The sequence below is a fragment of the Aotus nancymaae genome, unplaced genomic scaffold, assembly GCF_030222135.1.
Source record: "Aotus nancymaae isolate 86718 unplaced genomic scaffold, 86718_ANA_hifiasm-v0.15.2.pri h1tg000046l, whole genome shotgun sequence".
NCBI classification, from domain to species: Eukaryota; Metazoa; Chordata; class Mammalia; order Primates; family Aotidae; genus Aotus; species Aotus nancymaae.
In genome coordinates this window covers 30,388,184-30,413,501 of record NW_026988460.1, presented here as the reverse complement: position 1 = coordinate 30,413,501, position 25,318 = coordinate 30,388,184, and the positions used below count along the sequence as shown (strand labels likewise).

At 44.9% G+C, this 25,318-nt stretch overlaps 1 protein-coding gene across 1 annotated transcript in view; it reads right to left on the bottom strand.

The window, feature by feature from the left end:
* SLC12A8 (solute carrier family 12 member 8) overlaps positions 1-10,578 on the bottom strand; it is a 128,739-nt gene extending 118,161 nt beyond the window's left edge. The window contains exon 1 of the mRNA XM_012473880.2: positions 10,559-10,578. Within this exon, the coding sequence (XP_012329303.2) occupies positions 10,559-10,561 (3 nt within the window). The 5' untranslated portion in view covers positions 10,562-10,578. The remainder of the gene's footprint in view (positions 1-10,558) is intronic.
* Between the last annotated feature and the right edge of the window lie 14,740 nt (positions 10,579-25,318).

Genomic DNA, 25,318 nt, shown 5'->3' with positions numbered 1-25,318 from the left:
CCAAAGTTAACATCACCAATAATAGGACAAATGGAAATCATGTAGCTCCTACTATGATGTCCTGGGAAGAGCATTGCATCACTGCTGTGGTGTTCCTGCCAAAAATAGAAAACCTAAATCTAACTGTGACAGATCACGCCCCAAACTGAGGGACATCACCCCCTATTCTGCCTATAAAATACAAAAAACAAAAACAAGAAAACCTGAGGCAATTCTACAAAACAACCAACATGTGTTCTTCAAAAAAAAAAGAAAAGAAAAGTCAAGGTCGTGAAAGACAAAGAAAGGCCAAGGGACGCTCCCATTTCAAGGAGGCAAAAGAGATGATCACAACTAAGTGTAATGTGTGATCCTCGACTGGATCCTGGAAGGAGGCCTGTGGGAGAAGCTGGAGGATGTTAGTGGGATAACTGGCAACATTTTAATGTAGAGCTATGGATTAGACAATAGGATTTTGTAATGTTAAATGTCCTGATCCTGAAAAAGATACTGTGGTTAGGTAAAAGAACATTCTTGTTCTTAGGAAATAGACACTGAAGTATTTATGGATAAAACAACATGATGTCTTCAAATTATTTTTATATCATTTAGAGAAAATATATACATACATATAGAGAGAACAGGCTAATGATAAGGCAAAAAGGCAAAGTGTTAACAAGTGGTCAGTTGGAATCAAGTGAGTCAAGAGTCTGTGGGGTTTTTATTGTATTATTATAACTTTTCTATAAGTATACAATTATATCAAAATAAATAGGTTTCAAAACATTATGAATGTATTTAATACCACTGAACTGTACACATAAAAATGGTTAAGATGGCAGGCCTGGGGCAATGGTCATGCCTGTAATTCTGACACTTTAGGAAGCCAAGGCAGGAGGACCACTTGAAGCCATGAGTTCAAGACCAACCTGGGCAACATAATCAGACCCCTTCTTTAGAAGAAAGAAAAGAAAGGCCAGGTGTGGTGGCACATGCCTGTAGTCCCAGCTACTTGGGAGGCCGAGGCGGGAGGACGTGAGTTGAGGAGTTCAAGGCTGCAGTGAGCTATGCTCACGCCACTGCACTCCAGCCTGGGCAACAGAGCAAGACCTTGTCTCAAAAAAATTATAAAATAAGTTTTTATAACCAACCATAATAAACATGAAAATACAGTTACAGAAAAAAATGGGAAAAACCTTGACAATGTAAAAATAATAAAGCAACTACTGAAAAAGTGGAAACGAAATCAGAGAAATGAAAGAAAGGGTAAGTGTGCCAATGTCCTATTTTTCATACGGGAAATGGGAAGCAAAATGATAACAAAGTGGTAGCCTAAGAAACTGAGGTAAAAGGATATTATTTAAAGTTACAATGAGAACAATTTGAAGACATGAAAACCAGAGACCGTTAGCAATGACTGCCACTGGGGAATAGAAGTGAAGGAAGAGGGAAAGAAGGCTTTTCATTCCGTGTCCTCTGTATTGTGTGACTCCCTCCCACTGCATGCATACAGTACTTCGATGATAAAAACCCTAGGCCTGGCACAGTGGCTCATACCTATAATGCCAGCGCTTTGGGAGGCCCAGGCAGGTGGATCACTTGAGTCTAGGAGTTTGAGACCAGCCTGGGCAATATGGCGAAACCCCGTCTCGACTAAAAATACAAAAAATAAGCCGGGCATGGTGGTGTGCTCTTGCAGTCCTAGCTATTCAGGGGGTGAGGTGGGAGGATCATCTGAGCCTGGGAGATTGAGGCTCTAGTGAGCCATGATCGTGCCACTGCACTCCAGCCTGGGAACAGAGCAAGACTCTGTCTCAAAGAAAAACAACAACAACAACAAACTTATTTTATATTTAAAGAAAAAATTACCACATTATTAGAAACGTTTTAAAAACAGGATGGGTTTTTTGGCTGACTTAGCATTAGGAATACCATTTATGGCTATGTGTCATTTTATTCAGTGGATGAATTCACCAAAAGATTCCTGTAATTTCAATCATGTGTTAAAATGTATTGAATAATGGAATACTTAAAGACGAAGAACCATTTTGTAAAATCAATGCCTACCTCAAAATTTTGTGTGTATCTTTAAGTTTTTAAATTTGTTTTTGCTTTGTGTTATTCTTTACTAATAACTACCTAAAAATTAAAAAGGAAAGTGACTCAAAATGAGTCATGGCTTTCTGTTTTAAGTTCTGTGAACACTGGGACTCATGGTAGAGCAGGAACACAACTATTTTTGGCTTAGTGAGGGTTGCTTGGCCACCGATGCCTCAAGTTAATCAGTAAGCCCCTAAACCCTGTAACCAGGGACAGTGACCATGGATGTGATTTACATGGTATCTGCAGACTGGGAAAAGAACATCCTAGAATTTTTACACAGGTGAGTGGTTTTTACCACACTACCTTTTTTTCTTTCTTTCTGGCTATTCATGTGGGGAAGAAGACATTCACAAAACAAATCAAAAACAAACAGGCTGGACATGGTAGCTCACATCCGTAATCCCAGAGCTTTTAGAGGCTGAGACAGGAAGATCACTTGAGGCAAGGCGAGGAGTTCATCACCAGCCTGGAAAACATAGTGAGACCCCCATCTCTACAAAAAAATTTAAAAATTAGCCAGGCATGGTGGCACGCACTGTGGTCCTAGCTACTTGGGTGGCTGAGGTGGGAGGATCCCTTGAGTCCCAGGAGTTTAAGGCTGCAGTGAGCTATGATCATGTCACTGTACTCCAGCCTGGGCAACAGAGTGAGACCCTGTCTCTGAAAACAAAACAACAGAAAACAAAGGAAATGTAAATAGGACCTTTTTCCCAAGTAGCAGTAAATGTTAAAGTATTATTGTATTAAATGCATCAAAGCTGGGTGAGGTGGCTGATGCCTGTAATCCCAGTACTCTAGGAGGCCAGTGGGAGGATTGCTTGAGCCCAAGAGTTCAAGACCAGCCTGGGCAAAATGGCGAAACCCTGTCTCTACAAAATATTTTAAATAGCCAGGCATGGTGGTATGTGCCTGTGGTCCCAGCTACTCAGGAGGCTGAGGTGGGAGAATTGCTTGAGCCCAGGAGGTTGAGGCTGCAGTTAGCCATGATTGTAAAAAGAAAAAAAAAAAAACATCAAAGCTTGATTAGGTACTACCTTTAAAGACTTCATGTCAAGCACACTCACCCTTTGATTAAGGTGTTAAAATTCAAAAAGAAAAAATTTAGGAATTAGACTAAACTATACTTGATGATTATTGAGGAGCACAAAGAGATGTTGAATTGAATTATACTGAAGTATGTGTTTTGTTTTTGTTTTTTGTTTTTTGTTTTGTCTTTGAGATGGAACCTCGCTCTGTCACCTAGGCTGGAGTGCAGTGGTACGATCTTGGCTCACTGCAACCTCCGCCTACTGGGTTGGAGCAATTCTCCCACCTCAGCCTCCAGAGTATCTGGGACTACAAGCACCCACCACCACACTCAGCTAATTTTTTTTTGTATTTTTGTAGAGATGGGGTTTCACCATGGTGGCCAGGCTAGTCTCGAACTCCTGAACTCAGGTGATCTGCCCGCCTCGGCCTCCCAAAGTGCTGGGATTACAGGTGTGAGCCACCATGCCTGGCTGTATGTGTATTTCTCTTAATCTTACTACAATTAATTGATAATGTTCTATGAATACAGAACTATTTAATGTTTTAACTGTTATTCTGAAGAGATACATTTTGGTCAGAGAAAGTACAAAATAAATGAAAAAGTAAGCTAAAGCTCAGTTACTCTCTCCCACAGGAAGACAGAGTGTTCGATCAGGCCAGGCCAGAGTAAAAGCACTACCTAATGGCTCCTTATTCAGATTACAAGAATAGTACTTCAGAGGCATTACCATAGCATCTAGGCATCTCCTTACAAACCCCAGACAACTAAACGATGGCAAATGCAGTATTTTGTCTGTATTTGGCCATGGATGAAATTTAACTTAAGGCAGTAAGAAGGTTTAAAGTTACCTAGTCCCATCATTCAAAGCTAGGTAGAGTGTATTAACTATGTTTTCTTAAAATCTGTATCTAATGATGTTATGACAACTTAAAAATCTTGCTGACCAGGGACATAAATATCCTCTACAATGAGAACTACAAAACACTGATGAAATAAATTAAAGAGGACACAAACAAATGGAAAGACATCCCATGCTTAGAATTATTAATGAGAAGAATTACTGTTGTTAAAATGACCATACTATGCAAAGCAATCTACAGAGTCAGTACAATCCCTACCAAAATACCAATGACATTCTTCACACAAATAGAAAAAACGACCCTAAAATATGTATGGAACAACAACAACAAAAGAGCCAGAATAGCCAAAACAATCCTGAGCAAAAAGACAAAGCTGAAAGCATCATACTACCCAACTTCAAAATATACTACAAAGCCATGGTAGCCAAAACAGCATGGTATTGATATAGAAACAGACACATAGACCAAAGGAACAGAATAGAGAATCTGGAAATAAATCCGCATATTTACAGCCAACTGATTTTCAACAAAGGTGCCAAGGACATATATTGGGGAAGGACATCTTCTTCAATAAATGGTACTAGGAAAACTGTATATCCACATGCGGAAGAATGAAACTAGACCCCCCTGCCAACCTACATAAAAAGCAACACAAAATGGATTAAAGACATAAATGTAAGACCCAAACTATAAAACTACTAGAAGTTTTATTGCGGGGGGAAACTTTGGGACATTGGTTTAGGAAAAGTTTTATGGCTAAGATTTCAAAAGAACAGGCAACAAAAACAAAAATAGACAAATAGGGTCACATGAATCTAAAAAGTTTCTGCACAGCAAAGGAAACCATAAATAGAGTGAAAAGACAACCTGTAGAATGGGATAAAATACTTGCAAAATATTCATGCAACAAGGGACTAATATCTAGCACATATAAGAAACTCAAACAACAGCATAAAACAACTAATCTCATTAAAAAGCAGGCAAAAAGATCTAAATAGACATTCCTCAAAAGAAGACATACAAATGGCCAACAGGCATATGAAAAAAATGCTCAACAGCACTAATCATCAGGGAAATGCAAACCGAAACCACAATGAGATACCACCTCATACCTATTAGAATGGCTATTATCCAAAAAATGTGAGATAACAAGTGTCTGTGAGGATATGGAGAAAAGGAAACCCTTGTGCACTGTTAGTGAAAATGTAAATTGTTACAGGCATTATAGAAAACAATATGGAACCTCCTTAAAAATTAAAAATGGAACTACCATATGATCTAGCAATCCCACTAGTGGGTATTTATCCAAAGGAAAGGAACTGAGTATATCAAAGGGGTACCTGCATCCCCATGTTTATTGCAGCCCTATTTGCAATAGCAAAAGGAGTCAACCTAAGTGTCCATCAACAGATGAATGGATAAAGAAAATGTGGTACATGTATACAATGGAGTACTATTCAGCTATAAAAATGGATGAAATCCTGTCATGTACAGCAACATGGATGGAACTGGAGGTCATTATGTGAAGTGAAATAAGCCAGGAACAGAAAGACAGATATCACATGTTCTCACTCATATGCAGGAGCTATAACAGTCGATCTCATGTAGGTAAATAGTAGAATGATGGTTATCAGAGGCTAGGGAGGGGATTGGGGGGATGAAGAGAGGTTGGTTAAAGGGTACAACTGTATAGTTAGATAAAAAGAATAAGTTCTAGTGTTCTATAGTGCAGTAGGGTAACTATAGTTAACAATAACTTATTGTATATTTCAAAATAGCTAGAGGAGAAGATTTGAAATGTTCCTAAAACAAAGAAAAGATAACTGTTTGAGATGAGGGATACCCCAGTTACCCTGATTTGATCATTACACATTGTATACATATACCAAAATATCACATGTACCCCATAAATATGTATAATTATTATATATCATTTAAAAAATGTTTTAAAATCTTGCTGGCCTAGGAAAGACTGACCCTCCCAGACCTAGCCGATTGTCAGAAATAGCAAAAGGCTTAGCCACTAACACACCTTTCCTAAGCAAACCAACCAATGCTGAGTCTATACCTCCAAAAACCACGTCCTCATCTAACTCACACAACAAGTCAAGATTTCCCCTGACCTAAATCATCCCAGAGCCAGGCACCTGGCAACCGGCAACCAGAGGCCACCCCTAAAACCCAGAGCCCACTAGAATTGTTTAAACTGCCACTCCTAAGCTGTCCACCATGTCCCGCCTTTCCTCTCCTGCAGGAACCCCAATAAAGGCTTCAGGCTAGACTTTCCCCTCACTCCTGTCCTCAGCCCCCTGGGTATCCCTGGTGCTTCCCCTGTGGCTGGTGTGGTGTATTCTCTTTTCTCAAGCAAGGTAAGTAACAAAAATCTTCTTTCAGTGGCATTGACCTCTCCACGTTCTCACCTCTGTAAGTTAAAATCCTGCAGGTACAAATGAGTCACAGAACCCTGCCTAATTTATTTCAGTGAAGAACACTTTCATTCCAGTTTCTAGGTAGGAGACTTTTATCCAGAAAAATGTCCCCGCTCTACTTTTTACAAACATGCAGCATTTGGGGCCCAGTTATCATTTTCAGGCAAAGTAACCAACAGGGCTGTAAAGTAGAAAGGGGCAAAGACAGAGGAGAAAGAGAAGGAAAGAATGTCAGTGTCCACACGAAATGCTTCCATTGCATCTCAGTCCTGAGAACAGGATCTGTCACTTCTTCTCTCCTACTAACTCCAGAAGCATAAGCCTCTTGTCTTCTCCTGCCTTTAGAGTTGCTTCTGTCCATTGACCAGGGGTGGTTTTATGGTGAAGCTAACAGTTTAAGCCTCAGGACGCATCGCTTGGCATTTGGCCCCTTCCAAAGATTATGCTGAATTTGGTATTTGCAATACGTATCTTTTTTACTAAAGAGAGTCCATAAAAATAATATAAGCTTCATGCCCTACAAAACCTGGGAAAGTGAGGGGGTCATGGCCCTAGGAATCCCAGAAGTGAGCCCTGCTCTTCCATCCAACCATTTGGGGTCCAGTGTCCTCATCTTTACTGTAAAAAGAGGAGCTTCAAGAGTTATAAGTATGCTTAAAGAAAAAAAGGGGGGCTAACAAGACCATCTTGTCTGATATTCCCTTTTCCTTCCGTCTCAGCCGCATTCATTCCTCTACATCTCCTAATCATCTACTAATAAAGCAATGTGCTCTTGCCTGGCACATGGCTGCTGAGGCTCACTTTGCATATTGGCTTTTTAAAGATGCTAAAACAGCCCTGAAAAATGCATAGTAAAAATAAAAGTCAGTTCTTAACCATACACTGGCTAACGAGCACTCAGAAAATAAGAGCCAAGCTTTTGCAATGAAGCCTGACACCCACACTCAAAATTATAGCCTACAGATTGGACGTGCTAGGGTCAAGCCAGGGCTGTGTTCTGGGGCCAGTAGCCTTGCTTCTAACCTGACTCTGCCACTGTTTATGTGTGGCTCTGGGTAAGTCATTCAACATTTGCATCCTCCTGGACCCACCACTGCTGAACTCAAGTCTCTGGGCTCGCTTCTTGACACGATAAGCAAAGGGATAGGCCAGAGGACCTCTGAGGACTCCTCTGTGTCTTGATGTATTTAGTTCTATTTGTACCTGCCTCTCTCACCGGTGCCACCTCCCTATTCACCACTGCCCCAAAACTTGACCAGACTCTGTCTTACCATGCCAAGCTAACTCAGGTAAGCCATCTAGTTGAAGAGGAAAAGACAGATAAAAAGTGTGTATTAGTCTGTACTTGCATTGCTATAAAGAAATACCTGAGACTAGGTAATTTATAAAGAAAAGAGGATTCATTGGCTTAGGTTCCACGGGCTGTACAGGAAGCATAGCAGCTTCTGCTTCTGGGGAGGCCTCAGGACACTTTCAATCATGGTGGAAGACAAGGGGGAGGCAAACATCTTACATGGCCAGAGCAGGAGCAAGAGGTCATCAGAGGTGCTGCACACTTTTGTTTTTTTTAGACAGAGTTTCGCTCTTGTTGCCCAGGCTGGAATGCAATGGTGTGATCTCAGCTCACCGCAACCTCCACCTCCCAGGTTCAAGTGATTCTCCTGCCTCAGCCTCTGAGTAGCTGGGATTACAGGCATGCACCAGCACGCCCGGCTAATTTTGTAATTTTAGTAGAGAAAGGGTTTCTCCATGTTGGTCAGGCTGGTCTCAAACTCCCGACCTCAGGTGATTCGCCCACCTTGGCCTCCCAAAGTGCTGGGATTACAGGCGTGAGCCACCATGCCCAGCCAGCACACTTTTAAACAGCCAGATTTCACGAGAACTCACTTAATATCAGAACAGCATCAAGGGATGGTACTAAACCATTCATGAGAAGCATCCCCATGATCCAATCACCTCCCACCAGGCCCCACCTCCAACACTGGGGATTACAGCTGACCAGAAGATTTGGTGAGGACACAGATCCAAACCACAAGAGAGCAAGGGAGGAGAGGACACAGAGGGAAAGAGCTGGGACATTGTACAAGAAGACAGGGAGCAGAGTCAGAACCCAGGCAGGCTTCAGCAACCTGGAAACACCTGCTCCTGCGCTTGGGCCAGACACAATGGTTCTGATGGGACGCCTACACCCATGGTCTGCAGCGGGCTTCTTCTAGAGCAATTAGCCAGACTTTGGCCTGAGGACCTCCTAGAAAAGGGTCTACATGGACCAACTACTGCTAGAGTTCAAGTCTCTGGAGTAAAGCAGAATGCAGAAGAAAGAGCATGAATCCGGTGTGCTAGTTAACCGCAACCTCCGCCTCCCAGGTTCAAGCAATTCTCATTCTCAGGCCAGCTTCCCTTTCCTACTGAGACCCTCCAACCCTGAGAGAAGGAAGACTAGCTGGCTAGCTGGAGGCACTTCTTATTCCATAAGAACTAGGAGATTGCTGTGGTTTTTGTATTTGTTTTAATATCTCCAGCAAGAGCTGGAGATCCTGGCAAGAACTGTCATTCAACAAACACCTGGTAAATGAAACCAAATTTTCTCCCTATTCCCAATGCTAAGAGAATGAGATTCTGCTGGACTTCAGACCTCCACACAGCTTGTCAGTTTGCCATCTGTTCTTGTCTCAGGCTACCTGCTTTCTCCTGCCAACTTCGTCTTCCTGAAACACCCTGATCGTCACAGTCCTGTCTGTCCAGTACCTGACAGAGACAAGCACACAATCTTGGCTCGTTAGCCTCCAGCTCACCTCCCTCTGCACAGCTGCTCCTTTCTTAGTTTTCCAGCCCCAAGTTTCACAGCCTACTCCGCTGGGTTTCCATGTGAATTCAGCTTCAGCCAATCATCAAACGAGCATTTTACTTAGTGCTTGTCATGTGACAGGCCCTGGGCCAGACTCTCCCACATACGGCATCTCCTTTAGGCTTGTAAAAACCCTGAGAATCAGGTCCACTCAGTCCATCAAATTGCCGTGGAAATAGACTGGGAGCCTGTGGGTAACTTGCCCAAGGGCCCAGCCTATCCAGCAGCACAGTCTCAATGAGGAACCCGGAACCCAGGTTTGAGTCTACCACCAAATCACACTCAGTAAACTGCCTCCAGACAGAGGCCCGTGGAACAAGACTCGGCCTGCCAGCAGTTCCGTGGGTCTCCAAACACACACTCCTATTCCCAAACCACTCCAGACTCACCCAGGCCTAGAAATCACCCATCCTCCTCAACAGACTGCCCACCCAGCAGGTTTTCCAGAACAATATCTCACATTCTGGTGTTGGCCAAAAGTATAATTCTAGGTTTGAGACTCCTGCCTTAGGTCTTCTGTCTGACTCAGCTGTGCTGAGTCATGCATTTATTTGCCAATGGATCCTTCTGCTCGTTTGTACCAGTACCCAGTGGATTAAATACATACTCCTCGCCTTAGTTTTATTATTAGCCATTTACTGAATGCTGACCAGGAACCAAGCACTATACCAAACATTTATACAAATTATCTCTTTTAATTGTCTTCATACTCTACGGTAGTTTCAATCATTGGGCAGTCATTTTATAGGTGAGGAAATGGAAGCTCAGTGAGGTTACAAAACTTGTTCAAGGTTACAAAGCATTAGAGCCAGGACTTGACCCAGACAGCACATGCGCCCTCGACAACCACACCGTTAACACTCAGATCTACAGCTCCTGCCCAGATGGTCCACTTATTACTGACCAGTCTACGCCACACACACACACACACAGCTACCCTATGTGGTCCTAAAATGATGAAAGCCAAACCAAGAATCCATTCATTCACCCCTCCACCTAACTTCCAAGTGACCCCACCCTTGCGAAACTTCCTGTGAGCTACTTTATAACCACTGTGAGCAAGAGAAGAGCAGATCAAGACTGAAGGTGGCATGACACCCACTAGCCTGTCTTCCCACTGGGCACTGCCTCCTAATCTTGTGTTCTGCAGGCAGAACTCCTAGCAGAATTTCCAATCCCCAAGGCTGAAATAACATTTTTAAAAGGTTCGCAGAAAATTTCTTGAGGGACAGCCACTCCTTGAGTTCAGCTTCCAGCATGTTAGCCACCTAACCTACTCTCTGTTCCCACACAGAGGCCCTTGATTTACCATCTGGGTGGCTTTGCTTATGCCATTTGGAGCAGGAGGCACATAGCAAACAGGATGAAAGCCTGGGCCTTGGCATCAAACGTGCCTGGCTTTACAGTGCTGCAGTTCTTCATCTGTCACACCAAAATAATCCTATCAACTTCAGAATGCTGTAGTGGAGATAAATAAGGTAATGTATATTAAGTGCTCGGTATACAGTAAGTGCCCAATAATTGGTAGCTATTATCATTTTCTCACCCTCCCACCCGGAATATGCTTCCCAAATCCACCATATGTTCCACTTCCACCATTACTTTAAGACTTAATGCAAATGGCAACTCACCCAATTCCTAGCCAGGTGAGTTCAGTTCAGTAGAACCAATGCTGATGGAGCATCTTCTATGCACCACCCACCATGCCAGGTATTGGGGATACAAAAATAATGAAGACAGGCCCCTGAATTTAAGTTCACAGCCTTAAGGGAGACAGAAAAGAAACAGCTCACTTCAATGCTACATGGTAAGTGTAGTGATACAAGATGCTGTGGGAACAGGAGGGGGTGAGTTAACCATCACCGAGGGTCCTGGGGGCAAAGATGAGGAGTCTGAGCTGAATTCTGAAGGCAGTGAGAAACTACTGGAGGAATTTAAGCAGAGGGGTCAAATGCACAGACTTACGCTTCATAAAAGAATCACTTTAGTAGCAATGTAGAAAAAGAAGTTAGGAGAGTATGAATCATCCAATCAAGAAATGGTACCCTTAACAAGACAGTGCAGGGGAGGGGGAGAGAAATAAAGGAGGGATTTCTTTTTTTTATTATTATTATACCTTAAGTTCTGGGGTACGTATGCAGATTGTGCAGGTTTGTAACATAGGTAGAGACATGCCACGGTAGTTTGCTGCCTCCATACCCCCCATCACCTACATTAGGTATTTCTCTTAATGCTATCCCTCCCCAATCTCCCTACCCCCTGCTATCTCTCCCCTATCCCCCCACCCCCCAACAGGCCCCAGTGTGTGATGTTCCCCTCCCTGTGTCGATGTGTTCTCATTGTTCAACACCCACTTATGAGTGAGGACATGCAGTGTTTGGTTTTCTGTTCTTGTGTCGGTTTGCTGAGAATGATGGTTTCCAGATTCATCCATGTCCCTGCAAAGGACACGAACTCATGAAAGGATGGATTTCTAAATTATGAACACCAAAGGCCTTAAAATTGGGCATTGGGCAGTGTCCAATTCTTCACTGTTTAGATATTAAGGGAGAAGGAGACAACACAGAGGTCATTGTATCCATCACATTTTAGAAATCAACTCTCTTGTAGGGCACTTATGACAGTTTAACTTGCATTGTAGCTATCTGTTGTTTGTTCATGTGGTCAATCAACTAACATTTACTGTCCACTTAAATACCAGGTACTGCCTTGGGTGAAGGTTTCAATGGCAAATTGTTGATAAGAAGCATCAGCAAAGATCAAGGGAAAGATGTAAGCCCTGGGGAATGGTGTGGTTTGGCTGGAAGGTGTGACAGGAAGATGTGGGGAACTCAACCTGAGACTCAGGTGGGGTCAGACTGTGTAGGGCTGAGGCTGAAGAGTTTGAGCCCTGAGTGGTGCACATGAGGAGACACGGAAGGTTTTAAACAGGGGAGAGAGGAACAGATTCTCTCACAGAGGAGAACCCAGAATGTCTTATTTGTCTCTCCTTTGGGAATCCCTGGGGCCTCACATTTTCCATTTCTTTTTCATGCTGGTTCTCTCCCCTCTGGTGGGGCTTGTTTCCCTATTATAAGGCGGGGAAACCCTCCTGCTCCTCTCTAGAAAGCAGGACAGAAGTCCAAGGGATGGTGAAAATTTCATGTCAAGTAATCATGGATGGCAAAAACCCTGGGTGCACGTAGTTTCTGGATAAACAGTATGGTTTTTTTTCCTCTCATCTCACAATGCCCAGCCGCCCAGGCTGGAGTGCGGTGGCATGATCTCGGCTCACTGCAACCTCTGCCCCCATGTGTTCAAGCGATTCTCTTGCCTCAGCCTCCTGAGTAGCTGGGACTACAGGCATGTGTCACCACGCCCAGCTAATTTTTGTATTTTTAGTAGAGACGGGTTTTCACCACATTGCCCAGGACTGTCTCGATCTCTTGACCCTGTGATCCACCCACCTCGGCCTCCCAAAGTGCTGGGATTACAGGTGTGAGCCACTGCACCCAGCATTTTTTTAATTTCTTAAGGGATCAGCTCTCTATTTCTGGGGAGAACCACTTCAATTCCATATCAACAGAATGCATATTTACTGTAACTAATGATCAGCAGGGAGAAGATAAAGAAAAAAAACCCAGAAAGCAGAAAATACCAGGGCATCCAGAAATCCATTTGGCTTCAGAACATAAGAGTTTTTCAGAAATAAATTTACCACCTTACATTGGTTTGATTCAGAATTAAAATGAGTTCATATTCTCTGAGTCCTCACTGTGACTGTCCATGGAAAACCTCTCAAGACAGGGTTCGGGATTGTGGGGGAGCCCAGCATTCAAAATCCACTGCAAATAATGCCAAAGATTTTGTATGTATGAACGGTTAAGAGTTGGCTATAATATTTTCTCATTAAACTGGACCATCACAATAGAGTTTGGGGATAATCACATCTAAAGGTTGCACTGTGATGTTTGCATCCAGCCCGCTGTCTGGGGACCCTGTGCTCACAGGCCTCCATCACAGACCCCCACACATGCCGGGCCTACCTGCTGGGCTGCCTCATGGAAGAGCTCCTGCACCTGGGGCATCTGGGTCATTCTCCAGTAAACGAGGATCCTGGTGGTCTGGGCGGGGAGACCCCTCTGGAAGGTAACACCATCCTTGGTCAGGCTGGCTCCTTTTCTCCTCTCCTCGTTGTCCATTCTTTCTCTCTACCAGAATTGTTCAAACTACCTGGCTGAGTGAGGAGGGGCCTTGTCTACCTCATCTGGAAGCTTGGCCACGTTACCTCTTTGGTACCCAAATAGATCCCGCTGGTCCTTCAGAGCACACCTGTGCCGGAACCTTGCTGCCCTAAAGCCTCAAGCACTCCCAGCTCTCTCCTTCCCTAAGCTCCTTCAGCATGTGAGGGTCAGAGCCAGCTGCTGGGCTGCCCAGCCCTTGAGGACAGAGTCACACTCCTCTCCCACCTCCAGGTGCCTCATGGGCCTGGCTGTCTAGGCCGAGGGCACCATGACTCACTAGACCTGGCTGCAGGTGGTGAGTGAATGTAGCTGCGCCATGAGCAGAGGAAAGACGGGCCATGAGGAGGCTGTCTTGAGGCCCCTGTGGAGCAGGGCAGGAGAAGGGCAGGGGAGTGAAAAGGGTAGGGGAGAAAAGGCTGGTCAGGACCAGGGCAGCTCCCCATCCCACCCCCAGGCAATCTCCCCTTCGCGCTGGACCTGGCTTCCCTTGGGGCGGGGATTTTGTCCCCTGATCTGTGTGGCCCCTCCCCCCAGCACAGTACTGCAAGACGGGGCTCAGGACACTTTGGGAGGAGGAGGAAGGGGGAGGAAGAGAGCAAGGCCGAGAGGTAGAGCTGGTCGTCCTGGGAAGAAGGCGACTAAAGACAGCAACCGGCGCTGGCGAGGAGGGAAGGCGCCCGGAGCACTAAGAGTTGAGGGTTGGGGGAGCAGCGTTTGCCCAGTGGGAAGCTGGGGGACTTGGTGGGCTGCCTTCCTGACAAAACAGGGTGAAAAGTAGGGGCCCAGAGCGCCCGGGTGTCCCCAGCTGCCCGCGCCGCATAGAGCAAGGGATCCCAGGGCTCCGCCCGCCCTTCCCGCCGCCCCGCGGAGCCCCGACCCTCGCGTCTGGGACGCGCTGGGACCCGGGCCCCTTGGCACCCTACGCAGACGCGAACCCTCACCCCAAGTTCTGGGGCCAGGCCCGTGTGCGGGCGCGCAGGTGGCCGGCGGCAGGGGAGGATCCACCTGGGCCGGGAGGTGGGGGCAAAGGTGACCCCAGACCTGCCCCTAACGCGGGCCGGGGACCCTCCCGGGGAGAGTAACAGTCCGGAGACCACCCTCTCCACCCCCCACAGCCCTTCCGTCCTCACCTGCTCCCGGGACAGCCAGCTTTCAGCGCCGGGCCCGCCCGGTCCCCGCCCCGCCGCCACGTGGCTGCCCCGGCTCGGTTGCGCGGGTCCCAGCTGTCCAGTCCCGGCGGGCGCACCCCTGCCACGCCAGCACCGGGAGTCTCGGGTCCAGGTGGAGAGGAGGGGCTGCAGAGGCTTTCCCTCCGCAAGGGTCGGGCCTTCGCACCTGCTTGGACAAGAACCTTCACCTGGGTAGGGGCGGGGCCGGGGAAGAAACTGGGAATAGGGGCTGCAAGCCCACGAGCTGGACGTGACCAGCCTCGGCCGCTCCCCCCTCGACGGTGCCACCAGCGGAGATGCCCAGACCCGGGACCAGGAGGCCAGGGACACGAGCGACCCTGTGCGCCTCTGAGGAATGGCTGTGAGCACTGCACATAGGACTAAGAACGCCCTGAGTGCAGGGAAACCCGTAGCCTCCTGGGCAGGTGCCGAGAAGCATCTGGACAAGCTGACGGAGACCCTGGCACCGGGGGTCTCCGTGTGCACCTGGCTGCGTGATCAGGTGACCTCTGACTCTGAAGGTGGAGTTGCTTTTGCCAGGAAAGTGTTCTGTGTAGGGTGAATTCCCCTAAATCCCTTCAGCAAAACCCAGAACTGCCTTTCCTAGGGGTGAAGTAAGGTTTCCAGGGCCTCAAGTTGCAGGAAAAAAAAAAAAAAAACACCGAAATTAACATACAGAGAGATTAAATTATCTCCATTCCCAATCTGGCATATTTCCTAAGTCTTAAATAACTTGTCAGGCTTCCATGCGGGCTTCTGAGAAACAGGAGGGCAGCTGGGAGAACTTCCCACGCCCACAAGCCTTTGTGTGAAAATCCCTAAAAATAGAGGTTGTTCTTTAAAAACAAAAGGGAAGGCAAAGCCACGGGAACACTGACAGAACCTAATCTCTCGCTTCTGCTCCAGCGTGTGTGAAGATATGGAACATAAAATTTGCCATTTTTACCATTTTAAGTATACAATTCAGCAGCATTAATCACACTCACAGTATTGTACAATCATCCCCCACTATTTCCAAAACTTTCATCATCCCTGATAGAAACTCTGTACCCACTAAGTACTAACTCCCCATGTCGCCTACCCACAGAGGCTACTCCCCCCCATTGACTTCCCATCTCTATGAATTTACCTATTTTGTATACTTCGTGTAAGTGGAATCATACAATATTTGTCCTTTTGTGGCTGGCTTACTTCACTTGGCATAATATCCTCAAGGTTCATCCATTTTGCAGCATGTGTCAGAATTTCACTCCCAGCAAAGAAGTTTTTAATAACCCCATCTCTGCCAGAAAAAAAAGACCCCCCCAAAAATTACAGATTAGCCATCTATGAACAAAGGATGAATAGGTGGACAGATCCCCTTGGCATCTGTAGGAGATTAGTTCCAGGCTCCCCGACCGATACCCAAATCCACAGATGCTTATATCCCTGATATAAAATGATGTAGTATTTGCATTTAGCCTATACACATCCTCCCATATATTTAAGTCATCTCCAGATTATTTATAATACCTAATTCAAGGCCAGGCACAGTAGCTTACACCTGTAATCCCAGCACTTTGGGAGGCCAAGGTGAGAGGATCGCTTGAGCCCAGGAATTCCAGACCAGCCTGGACAACATAGTGAGAGCCTTGTCCCCACAAAAGAAATTTTAAAAATTAGCTGGCATGATGGTACATGCCTGTAGTCCCAGCTACTTGGGAGGCTGACATGGGAGGATTGCTTGAGCCCAGGAGGTTGAGGCTGTAGTCAACAGTGATCATACAACTACGCTACAGCCTGAGTGACAGAGTGAGACCCTGTCTTAAAACAAACAAACAAACAATCAAACCAAAAAAAAAAACCTATGTAAATCGTTGTTATTCTATATTATTTAGGGAATAATTTTGGAAGAAAAGTTTGTGCATGCTCAGTACAAATGCAACCTTCCTTTTTTTTTTTTAACCAATTTTTTTTGTTTGTTTGTGATGGAGTCTTGCTCTGTCACTGGGCTGGAGTGCAGTGGCAAAAGCTCAGCTCACTGCAACCTCTGCCTCCCAGGTTCAAGTTATTCCCCTGCCTCCACCTCCCAAGTAGCTGGGACTACAGGTGTGCACCACCACATGTGGCTAATTTTTTGTATTTTAGTAGAGACAGGGTTTCACCATGTTAGCCAGGATGGTCTCCATCTCCTTACCTCATCATCTGCCCACCTCGGCCTCCCAAAGTGCTGGGATTACAAGCATGAGCCACTGTGCCCAGTCACCAAATATTTTTGACCTGCCATTGGTCAAATCCACAGATATGAAGGTCTGACTGTACTTCTATATGTTCATCAGTATGACCAGCAAAGTCATTTTTCTTATTCACTTTTGGGGTTCATATATGACACTTTTTTTTTTGCCTCAAGCTGGTTTCCTGTTCACTGTCAGCTTCCGATAAGCCTCCCTCTAAGTGTCAACATGAATTTTGAAGAATCCACATTCAATTTCATATCAGCCTGAGTTAAAAACATTAGAAAAAGAAATCCACCTCTCACTTTATAACCACCTACTTCCTGTCACTTATCATTTTCTAAATAAATGACAAGTTTCCTTCAAAGCTTAAAAGCATCTTTTAAACCCAGGAAACAATTTATTTGTTTCTTTTCTTTGTGTTAAGGCTAGAGAAACCTGCTCTTTGCAAAGAAAAAAAAAATCCTCCTTAATGTCGATTTTTTTCTTATAACAATGACACTGACCTTTAACAAAAAACACTCATGTTGAAAAATAGTATCCTGGCTGGACAAGGTGGCTCACGCCTGTAATCCCAGCACTTTGGGAGGCCAAGGCAGGTGGATCACCTAAGGTCAGGAATTCGAGACCAGCCTGGCCAACATGGTGAAACCCTGTCTCTACTACAAATGCAAAAATCAGCCAGGTGTGGTGGTGGGGACCTGTAATCCCAGCTACTCGGGAGACTGAGGCAGGATAATCGCTTGAACCTGGGAGGCAGAAGTTGCAGTGAGCCAAGATCATGCCAGTGCACTCCAGCGTGGGCAACAGAGTGAGACTGTGTCTCAAAAAAAAAAAAAATAGAGAGAGAGAGAAAGAAAAATAGTATCCTGCCTATCCTTTAAACATTGCCATTTTTAAGATACTGCCCTATATGAACTAGTATAAACACATTTGTTGCATCATTAATTTACAATACTTTAAACAATGAGAACAACCTAAACGTCCATCAACAGAAGACTGCTTAGATAAGTGATGGTACAGCCATATCATGACAGCCAGCATCGGAAAGAATTAGGTGTTTCTGGGCGGGCACAGTGGCTCATGCCTGTAATCCTAGCACTTTGGGAGGCTGAGGGGGCAGATCACCTGAGATCAAGAGTTTGAGAACAGCCTGGCCAACATTTCTAATAAAAACACAAAAAATAGAAACTTCATTTCTAATAAAAATACAAAAAAAAAAGCATGCCTGAAATCCCAGCTACTTGGGAGGCTGAGGCACGAGAATTGCTTGAACCCGGGAGGCAGAGGTTGAAGTGAGCCAGGATGGTGCCACTGCACTCCAGCCTGGGTGACAGAGCGAGACTCTATCTCAAAAAAAGAAAGAATTAGGTATTTCTATATGTACTAACGTGGAACTCTGTTCGTCATATAATAATAAATAAACACAGCAAATTGCAGAATAATGCATAGTGTTTTTTAAAAAGTAGTATATACATATACTGCTTTTACATATATATGTGTGTGTGTGTGTGTGTGTATAGAAAAATACACATCAGTCTGTTAATAGTGGTTATCTCCAGGGAGTGATTGAGATGGCGAGTAAAGTATAGACTTTGGTGTATAAATTCTGAATTTTTGTTGTTGTTGTGGTAGAGACAGGGTCTCTCTTTATTGCCCGGGCTGGTCTCAGGCAATTCTCCTGCCTCAGCCTCCCGAAGTCCTGGGATTACAGGCATGAGCCACCAAACCAGTCGATTCTGGATTTTTATTTAATTTTTTTTCCTTGCAGTGAGCATATGTTACTCTGGATTCTGGAGGGGTTGGGGTGAATAAGAAAATTAAAAAACAACGTGAGGCAGATTGTATTTCCCATATGCTCTTCCTACAGTATGATGTTGGGATTCCTTCTCAAGGAGCGCGGGTCTGTGTTCCCTCCCACTGAGCCTGAGGGGACCTTTGTAAGTGCCTCAACCAAATGGTAGAAATGACACTACATGACTTTGTGGGCTAGGTCCTAAAGACAACAGGGAGTCTGGCTTCCCCACTGTCAGCACACTCACCCTTGGGATTCAGCCACCATGTTGTGAGGAAGCCCAGGCCACATGGAGAGGCCACATGTGGGTGTTCCAGCCAATAGCCAGTGTCAACCATGGACATGCGAGTGAAACAAGCCTGATGATGATTCCAGCCCCCGGCGGAGGCTCCAGGCATTGTAGAGTAAAGATAGGCTGTCCTTGCTGGGCTCTGTCTGAATTCCTGACCCACGGAAACCACAGGAGAAAATAAATGATTGTTGTTGTAAGCCACTAAGGTTTGGGGTAATCTGTTATGATGTGATAGCGAATCACTAGTGCATCCAATCAAGGTTAAAAAAAAAACATTTTATTTTCTTTCAAAGTATTTCTATTTATTTCATTGTTTGAATTCACTGTTTTTGAAGCCCAGTTATATTTAAAAAAGAATAATATTGCTATTAAACTCACCTTTTTTTTCTATTCCATGACAACTCAAGGTCAAGGCGACGTACACAATAGCGAGCCTACTGCTCTGTACATTTCACCCAGCTCAGCCACAGGCAGCAGCTCCCTCACCTCTTTCCTTCCAGTGGCAGGTGCTGAGAACTGCCTTCTGTGTGAAGGCTGGCAACGAAATCATATCCTGAAAGATAACGTCATTTGTCAGAAACTCTGAACCCTGGAGAGGGATCAGGGCTCCGACAAAGTCAACCAGAATAGGAACGGGAAAGCGGGTTGAAAACATTAAGTCATGATGTGAATAGTTATGTACACAAAAACATATCTATCTCACAGCCTAGGCCCTGGAACTATAGTCAAAAGTGCCTCGAGAGGTGGCTCAGCTAGTGTGGTGTACTTTTTACAATCGCCTGGGGGTGGTTTCAGAAAATACCAAAACCTAGGGGACCCACCTCCAGATATTCTGACTTAATTACTGGATTGGTCTGGGGTGCGGCCTGGAAATCAGCATTTTCTTTCAACTTTTCAGATGATTCTAAAGCTCAGCCAAGATTTTAAAGTCATGAGATTTCTTACCCGATAGTTTCTTCCCCTCTTCAAAACACCTGAGAGATAGAATACACCTTGTTGGCAGTGGTGTCTTACTGTAGTTACAATTTTCAGTGACAGGCAGAAGGTGTATATATCACTGAGGTAGCCCAAGTAATATACTATTTAAAGAGAGTAATTGTATAAACTGCATATATATGTTTTAGTTGGTCATTGTGATGTGTCTCCCTAGGGCAACCCTGCCTATTTAAAAAGTCACAAAAGTGTGTGCAAAAAGGAATTCTGCACACGCTCACAAGGCTTTGCCGGCTCTGAGGGTGGAGCCAAGATTCAAACCTAGGTCTCATTCCAATGCCAGGATCTCTCCTCTACACGATGCAGCCTCTTTAATCCAGGTGAAGAGAGAAAACAGGAAAAGGTTCTCCTTCTTCCTGGACTTTGAAATGCACTCCCAAGAGCCCCAGATCCAAGAGGGTGTCCTGCCAGAGGGCCACGCCCTGCATCCGGGAGTTGAGGGGGTGTTAGAGAGACGCAGGCCTGAACTAAGCACAAGCCCCTCACACAGGCTGAGAGCGCCTGGCTCCCAGGGATGTTGGGGCAGGCCAGTCTCTTGCTCTGGCTTCTCTGGTAGGGCTGAGGGAGAGGGAGGGGCTGCCGCTTTCCTGGTGTCGGGTGTTCAGCTCCTGTTGGGCAGGTCTCTCCTCCAGGATCTAGGCTATTTGTTGATTCTGGGGGTTTGCCCTGACAAGAGAAAGTCATTCTCCCTCTATCAGCCACCTGGCATCTGTTACAGGCTAGGACCTGGTGGGAGCACAAAACAATAGGTGATGCAGAAAGGAGCCTGAGAAGCAGGGTCCAGTTTTTATTTTACGATGACAGTGGCAGCCTCACTAGACTATGACAACTAAGTAATTAGCATTAACTTTTACTCAAGCATCATCTACAGAAGACCCAGCGACAGGCTGTCCAGAGTGGAGGTGAGAGAAGTCAGGTCTGGATCTGAGGCCTGGTTCCCCTCTTCACTGTGGGACCTTGCCCACGGTCTTCGGTGTGTCCAGGCCTCCATTTTCTTACTTGTAGCATGGAGTTGATAAGAACTGCCGAGCCTACCCGGCAGAGTGGTTATGAACATTCTAGAATTTTACTGGGGACTAAAATCCAAATCAGCTATCTGTTGTTTTCACAATCCACTATTTTCCCTCCCATTTTGAAAATCACAGGTCCTGTTTTCTGGTTTTACTGTGGTTATCCAGAGCCTCAAACTCCCTGGCAGTGATTCTTCTGCAGAACCGGTGAGCTCTCTTTGCATCCTTGGATATAACTCACCAGACCTGCATCCTCTCCTTCACTCACATTCACCAAACATCTGTTGCTCACCAAGGACTGTGGCCAACACAGAACACACAAGACCACTCCAGGCAGGTGGGCAAGACAGACATTCATCAGATTCTCACACTAAGAATCAAATTCCCACACATTTCAAACAGCCATCTAGAAGCTAGAGAAACTGTACAGAGTGATTAGAGACTCTGAAATGGTTAACGTGACCTAATCAGGACAATCAGGGTAAGCTTTTCTGGGGAAGTGATGCTAGGGCTGAAATCCAAAGGATGCATGGGGTGGGAGTAGGAGGTTTAATAGAGAGTAGAGAGAAAATAGTGCCTTTGTGGCCCAAAGGGGCATGACCAAGTATTCAAAGCTGAAAGCAGTCCCTCGGTGAAAGAGCAGAGAGGATGAGAGGCTTACTGTAGGGAAGGTGGGGGCTACGGGCAGCAGATGACTACACAGGGCCAAGGTAAGGATTTTCTCAGTTTCTCCAGGTAACAACTGGGAAGCTTCTGAAGGGTTTTTGCATGGCTGTTATCTGGAGCAAGAACTGGAGGCCAACAAGGGTGCGTGTACAGGAACTTACAGAAACCCACGCAAGACCTGGAGGGGGTTTGGGCTGTGGTAGCAGTAAAGGGAAGAAGGGTTCCAAAGAATCTGAGAAATATTCACAAGCCCTGCCCTCCAGGAGTTGCCTGATTGATCAGATGATAGAATACTTACTGAACCGCATCCAGCAGTGAGCATTTTCCATTACTAGGCCTCATGTGTGGACATGTCTTTTTTTTTTGCTTCTTCCTTTCTTTGCTCCTATGCAACTGGAGCAGTGAGAAAAGGGCTGGGCCGCCTGCTTACTGATGAGTCCTGGCCATTCTACTCCTTATTCACCCCGTCCTTATATCCTGCGATGCCCTGGTCAGCACGAGGTGGTGAGGTGCCAAGGGGAAAGAAGTGGCTCTAGAGGCCTTACAGTTCTAGCCACACCCTCTCGCTCATCTCTACGCTAAGGTTTGGGAAATGGGCCCAGCACATATCATATTAAGAGGGTGCCTTGTTTCCCACTGGCCATTGATTCTTGTGTGCCACTTTTGGGAATTTTTTTTTCTTGAAGTTTGTGGCAAGTGCAAGTTGTAGTTGAGTGCAGAATTCTGGCATTTCCAGGCTCCTGGATCGTAGCATCATCTTAATGCCATTGAATCTCCACCATATTTCTAATAACCTCCCGAATGCCTCCTGCACCCCCTAGCATTGTCATTCATTCACACTTGCTCATTGTGTGAGGTGGCTTTAAGCTCTCTGAACTTAATGCCTTTAAGAAGCTTACGAACTCATCCAGGGGGTCTCACAATCTTCTGCCGATGATCATTTTGAATGTTCCTGAAATATGAATACTAAAAAACACTTACATAAACCTAATCAGAGGCTGGGCGTGGTGGCTCACGCCTGTAATCCAAGCACTTTGGAGGCCAAGACGGGCGGATCACCTCAGGTCAGGAGTTCAAGACCAGCCTGACCAACATGGTGAAACCCTGTCTTTATAAAAAAAAATAAAATAAATAAAAAATAAACCTAACCTACATGAAAAGAAGGGCTTCAAATCTCATCACATACCATCTACTAGCTGTTCCTATTTGATGTATACCAGTGATGGTATAGACACTCAGGAGAAAGAAAAAAGAATAGCAAAGAAGGGACAGAAATAGTGAAAGAAAAATAATGTAAGAGAAAAATATCTGAATAGGGTATTTAATACTCCAGTATCCTAACCTCATTGTCCATAGTTTGCTTTTGCCTCATGGGTCGGCCAGGTTCCCGTTTATGATTAACCAATAGCTTAGGAGTGAGAAATTGAGGACTTCCACCTCAGTATATTCCCTCACTTTTGTAGGATGACACTTTTGCTTATTGTTTCTTATTTGTGGCAATATATATCAGTGTTGTTTAGACTTCATCCAGAATGTTCCATCCCGTTCAGGGTATGTGATAATGAAATTGTACTTTTTTTTTTTTTTTTTTGGACAGGGTCTCCCTCTGACACTCAGAATGTAGTGCGGTGGCAGGATCACAGCTCACTGCAGCCTCAATCTCCATAGCTCAAGTGATCCTCCCATCTTGGCCTCCTAAGTTGCCGGGACTAAAGGGGTGCACCACCACACCTGGGTGATTTTTAAACATTTTTTGGAGAGATGGGGTCTCTGTATGTTGCTTAGGCTGGAGTCATAGTTTTTTAATGAAGCTTTTTGAATTATGTGTTCCTAAGGTTTAGGGCCTGTGCTTTATAATACCCTGCACTCCATTTGTCAGTGAACACAAATTATGAGATAAGTAATCACTTATTTACAAAATTTCTATCACTTCTACCTCATTAACTAGTTATTCCTTGTTGGTCAATTAAATCCAGACAGACTGTCATATCTTCTTCAGTCTTTTGAAAGATAATATTGTCTGCAAATGAAAGTTATTATATGTTCTGCTTTACATGAAATGAGGTTTCCAACATTTGTCCAACTCTGTTCTATCTTGCTTTTGTGTTGCTTTAAAACCTGGATAGGCTGCCACAGTGGCTCACACCTATAATCCCAACACTTTGGGAGACCAAGGCAGGCAGTAGGATTGCTTCAGTCCAGGAGTTTGAGACCAGCCTGGGTAACATTAAAAAAACACCCTGTCTCTACAAAAAACAAAACAAAGATTAGCTAGACATAGTGGAGCAAGCCTGTAGTCTCAGCTCTTCAGGAGGCTGAGGGAGGAGGATCTCTAGAGCCCAGGAGTTCAAGGATACAGTGAGATATGATCATGTCACTGCACTTCGCGTGGGCAACAGAGCAAGATGGCCTTAAGAAAATACAATAGGGTATGAATTTAATACTTTACAGTTTACAAATTATCTCAAGTTATTTGACATTCACAGCAATTCACATAGGCATTTATCCTTATTTTGCAGATGAAAAAGTTGAGGCTCAGACTTGAACAAGACTACACAGATAAATCAAGGCAGAGCAGTGATTTAATCCTAAGTCCTCTGCTTATTTCATTACCCCTTATTTGCCCATGCAGCCTATAGATTATTATCAAACTACAGCTCTACTGTCTCACAATCATCAACAAAAAACATGCATAGCTCATTTAAAGTTGTCCCATGCAGCATTAGATATGCTGTCTTGGAAGTACATTCTTAAAGGATATATATTTTTAGGCTAAGGTAGGGTGATCACTTGAGCCTGGGAAACATAGCAAGACCCTGCCTCTACACAACATAATAAACATTAGCTGGGTGTGGTGGCATGTGCCTGCAGTCCCACCTACTCAGGAGGCTGAGGCGAGACAATGACTTGAGCCCAGGAGTACAAGGCTGCAGTGAGCTGTGATCATGCCATTGCATCCCAGCCTGGGCAAGAAAGCAAGACCCTATCCTCTTCTCCCCCAAAGAAAACCCATTAAACAACCCATAAAAAAAGAAAATCCTATTTTTTAGACACATATTACTAGACTCTGTGTATATTTTCCCCTCCCCCTCAACACACACAATGCACAAAACTGCTTTCAGCCATCTTCTGTGAGGTCCCAAATTACTCTGCATGTGTTTACTCTGCTGTGCCCTCTTCCAGCTATTTCATGATTTAGCAATCAGTTTTAACTCTCATATTGTCTTGACAAGTTGTGTCAGGGTGATGGTGCTGAAACTCCCATAGTTTTCCCTTAGGGGAAACTACCATATCGGAAGTTTAAAAGGTAAGTTTCAGAGGCCACACCACCTTGAAGGAAATGGCCTTCTCTTCCTTGAAGGAAGAGAGAGAACCATACATAGGAACAGCTGGAAGTTATTTAACATACAGAGGACCATAATCATAGTCTGGGAGGATTGAACAAGTAGCATATGACTTCATGGTGTTTAAAATATTAATACCTTTCCATGAAGATTGCGCTAGAATGACTAGCCTTGGTTCCGTTATTTCTGTACTTCCAGGAAAGCATCTCTCACCACCCATTTCCAAGCCTGCAATGGGGTACAGGTGAACATCTGGTGTATTTTCACTCTCATGTGTGTGAACCTCAGTCTGTTTTCTCATTTTCACAATCCAGGCTTGAATCCTATCCATAACTTGTTATTTTAGGTAGAGGATAATTTTGGA